Below are 4,621 nucleotides of genomic sequence, written 5' to 3' on the forward strand. Positions count from 1 at the left end.
GCAAAACTTGAAACCAGGCCAACGTGCTCCTGGAAACCAATCCAAAAGGGAAGGCTCCAGGGGGCCGCGTTTGCAAACGCTCCTCTCTTCTATATTTCTTTTCTTTTCTTTTTATTCTTTGTATGTTATTCTCCAATAAACCTTTGTTTTGTTAACCAGACTTGTCTTCGTATTGTGAGTATCAAAATTTGGGCTTTTTTACATCTCACATTACTATACTGTTATGCTATGAATGGTGGTAGGGAAGCTGGCATCCACTACATGAAAATCTCATTATTCCTGTCCTTTGAATTACAAAATAAACATTGAATAATTTTTAGAAGGAATTATCTAAAATAGGATAGGTCATTATTATACAAACACTGCAGTTCCAAAAGTTTGCAAACACTTATGAAGAATCTTGGTTATCATTGTGAGGAATAAAAATTCAGCTCCAAAGGTGTTGGAAAACAAAACAAGTTTTATTAAAGCTTTTGCAAAGGCAGTGGAAATCTTGGTAATGGCAAATCCCAGAGTCCACACTTAAATCAATTTTTGCACAGGTTTTTATACCCTGTCCTGTGTATCACGCCACATCCTTCCAAGGTGAGCCCATTTGATAGGCCCACCTGGTCACATGCTTTCCGACCGCCTAGCAACCATTACAATTACCAGACCTTCCAATTATTAGATCAAATGCCCCTTTTGTTCCTGTCTTATCTTCACTCCCTTTTCTGTGACATGATTTGTAACATCCTGCTAACTCTGGGGTATAGCCTTATCTACAAGATGAATTGCCACCCATACTGAATAATTGCAATTATAAAGGATTTATGTCTTCCCTTGTTTTTAAGAATGCCTGCTTTGCATCTAGAAGCTATGTGTGTAACAGAGTTCATGCTTTGGTTAAACATGGCTGCACTTTGGTTCATAGTTATATTTTAAAATACTAACTCTAAGCAGTTTTTATAAAGAATAAGCCTTATATAAATTGAATAATATGTTATTCATAAGCTATATGCTATTCTACAATAGTGTGCACTATTCTAAAAGTATACTTTAAGTCAGTGTATATAGTTTCTCTATTCCTCCAGCTTACTACATCTCCTTTCCTAAAAATACCTTAGCTAAGTGCCTCTATATGCCTATTCCTTTAACAAAAATGGAAAATTACAACATATACATTTCTTGTGTACCTCACATCATGAAGTATAATTAAACTTAGTACAGGCATAATGCCACATCAGAGTATAAGAAACAGAAAAGAAGGGATCGTGAAATTATATGCCGAATTACAATTATTGTGAAAAGGTTCTTTTTAAAAACTAGTCTATGTTTTAACAAATCCCCCTTGCTGAAATGCAACAAAGCTTGCCGTTTTTCCTATAGCAGTTGTTTTGATTTCTCCTAGATGAAAAGCTTTGAAAATAGCTCATTGTGCTCATGACTGTTTTGGAAAGACTTCAGTTAAAGGATGTGACGTCCCTTTTTTTGGAGACTAGGGAGTAGCCATTATGCCTTGTGAGACTGATCCCTGTGAAAAACCTCTCTATTCACTGATCAGTCCCATATGGGCAACCGAATGTCAACTGATGTAATCAGCAAGAAGCTCAGGGTTGAGAAAGGAAGCAGAGATACGCGTGTAGAGTTTCCCACATCGTTTATGTTAAACTGCTCCCCTCCCTCCCGTAGGCTTACAAGTACGCATGAGCAGATAGGATTAATGTGAGGAATTCGTTATTAGCGTCCAGCAGAGTGAAGTTCAGCGTTCTTGAAAAACTAGGAATAAAGTTTGCCTTCCACCCAAGCTGTCTAGTTGCTATTGTGGCTGCTGCTGCTTTATCTCTTGAGAACTGATGAGATTTCTCCAGGTACTATATTAACTCATTTTCTCAGATTAAATATAGAAGTAATTTGAAAAATGTACTAGTGGCACTGAAAGATAAACTTGTGATAGAGCTTAAAATAGACTGGTTTGATAACATTTATTACAGGTTTTTCTGCACCAAATGTTTATTTTAAAAAATACTTCTTTGGACATGAATGATAATCATGCAAGAAATACTTTTTTTAAAAGCTGCTGTTTTAATTGCTAATTCAATTCTAAAAAATGGAAGTTACCTTTTTCTTTTTTTCTGACTAATGTGCTTCTGAGAGGCCATGTTATCTAAAAGAAAATTGAATCATATTCATGCAATATGCTTAGATTGATGCAAATAGGAGGAGGATCTGTTTTACTTCGTCAAAGAGATTCTGTGCATGCATTGCACATGTGCAGGAGCTGCTGTTAACCAGACTTGGCTGATTGAGGCAAATCATCCCTGTGTCACTTGTTCAGTGACTCACTTGCAGGCTCTTCTCTTGTCAGCCTTGAGAGGTAGTCCAGACAAGAAGCACATCCAGAAGCAAAAGCTCTAACTTTATTGTATGGTTATGTATGTTGAAAGTACGTTTCTCATTGGCCTTTGCAATCAATGACACTAGTGAGGGTCCCTTCTGAGACATTTGCCATACCCCCATTTCATCTGTGGGCTCAGCTGCCTCTGGTTTCTTATCTAGTTTACGGCTTTTCCACCTTTCTCCCAAGCTCATTCCCACATACCATTACAACATCCCTCTCTTATTCATGTATTCATAATTTTATATACATTTCAAAACATACAATTTCATAAACTCTCTCTCTCTCTCTGTGTGTGTGTGTGTGTGTGTGTGTGTGTGTGTGTGTGTGAGAGAGAGAGAGAGAGAGAGAGAGAGAGAGAGAGAGAGAGAGAGAGAGAATGCTGCATCCAATATGTTGAAATATCTGTGGAACTTCTATAATGTGTACCTGTAACTTTTCCAGGAGATTTTAGTGACATGCAAAGAAAGCCTTCAATAAATTAGAGGGTACTGGATTTTTTTAATCTTGATTAATTTTATTGTGAGAAGGTACCTCTCTGTGGATTGTGTCTGGCGGGCTATGTATTCAGAGAGATATGACATGGAAATGCTTATGGTGTGCATATATTATGCCTACACTGACATTTATCTTCTAAAAACCTAGTAACATTTATGAATAGAGATTTGGAAAACAAGGAGTTTTACAATCAGCAGCACATTTCAGTGCAATACCTAGCAATCTTTTAGACTCTACTTTTAGCAATTCCAGGCAGCATGAGGAATGATAGGTTTTATTGTCAAACACAGTGGGAAGCCATCAATCTGCAAAAGGAGCAACACTCTAAAAGCAGGGGTGTCAAACTGCCAGCCCACGGACCAGATGTGTCATGCCAAAACCACGCCCACCCCAGCTCCGGCAATGGGGAAAAAGTGATGTGGCGAGTTTGACACCCCTGCTCTAAAAGTCTGAATAAATTGAAAAACATTCCTATATGAGGAAATACGAAGTAATTTGTTTTATCTGGGCAGAAGCATGGTAAAGAAATTAATCCCTCTTTCACCATTAAAAGATATCCATAAAAAAACTGAGGAAGAAAAAAAGAGAAAAAATTTAGTTTTCAACAGATTTCATAGACTGAGATCATCTCTGAACAAACTTTGAAGGTATTTAATATTTATAGCATGTCAATACAATTTCCAATTATCTGAATTTTTTCTAATATTGTCATGTTTTTCTCTAGTCTCAAATTTCTCATTCTCAGTATCTATAACTTGACTTTCCTGGAAGAGATCATGGAGTGTTGTGCATATTTCTGGTAAATGAAACAAACATTTTCTTTATTAATTTACTAATGTCTCAATAAAAATGTGTAATCTGGCACAATTGCATTCTTATGAACATTAGGTTTAATACTTTTCAATTTATTACAATCCAGTACAATATGGAAATCAGCAAAGAGGGCCCATTATTCACCATTAACTCCTTTAAAGAACAACACATATAATTCAAAGAAAGCTGGCCATAGTGACAGTAGAGTTAAATTACGGAGTGAAAGTCTACATGTCTGGGATCCTTGTTTGATTAGTCATTTTGTTTTATTTCATAGAACCTAATTATATATGATTAGTTTTTATTCTCTACTTACTGAGTACTTTATCTGCATCTGCTTTCCAAAAAAATGATAATACACTGATAAGAAAGAAACAAGAGAAAATAATCTCTAGTATAAACCATTGAAGCAACAAAAAGTGATCTCACAGGACTTAAGAATGATGATATAGAAATAATAACAGTGTTTGCAGGAAAGCAAGCCTCTGGAGTGGGAGTGAGAGTGAGGCTTAATTAGCAGCAGAATTCTCTATCATTTACTATAGGCAGGGGTGTCAAACTGGTGGCCTGCAAGCCATTTGCGTCTTGCGCAGGCCATGCCAGCTCTGCAAAGGCAAAAAACGTCACAATAGTCACAATATGTCATGTGACGCAATCGAGTTTGATACCCGTGCTATAAGGAATTAGAGATATAGCCCCTGAGCTGCCTAAATTCAATAACTTCTCAAGGCAGTTGCCATTTGTTCAGCTGTTGCAACCACTTCAGAAGGCTGCTAGGAAGAGATCCTTAAAAATGACAGTATTAAAGACTTCGTATCCAGGCAAACTTTCCTGACAACCCAGACTGTAATTTCAACCTTTGAATATTTAACTGCAATAGAGAAAAAAGTGGAGCTTCTGAAAGAGTTATTTGATGCCTTCATGCCTAATTAT

At 36.7% G+C, this 4,621-nt stretch overlaps 1 protein-coding gene across 1 annotated transcript in view; it reads left to right on the plus strand.

Moving 5' to 3' along the window:
- The first annotated feature begins 1,622 nt into the window (after positions 1 to 1,622).
- The window catches only part of LOC107295244 (arylsulfatase D), a 51,609-nt gene continuing 48,610 nt past the window's right edge, over positions 1,623 to 4,621 (plus strand). The window contains exons 1-2 of the mRNA XM_015824549.1: positions 1,623 to 1,850; positions 3,600 to 3,674. Coding sequence (XP_015680035.1) covers positions 3,652 to 3,674 — 23 coding nt within the window. The 5' untranslated portion in view covers positions 1,623 to 1,850; positions 3,600 to 3,651. The remainder of the gene's footprint in view (positions 1,851 to 3,599; positions 3,675 to 4,621) is intronic.

The sequence above is a fragment of the Protobothrops mucrosquamatus genome, unplaced genomic scaffold, assembly GCF_001527695.2.
Source record: "Protobothrops mucrosquamatus isolate PMUCROS unplaced genomic scaffold, P.Mucros_1.0 scaffold2279, whole genome shotgun sequence".
NCBI lineage: Eukaryota > Metazoa > Chordata > Lepidosauria > Squamata > Viperidae > Protobothrops > Protobothrops mucrosquamatus.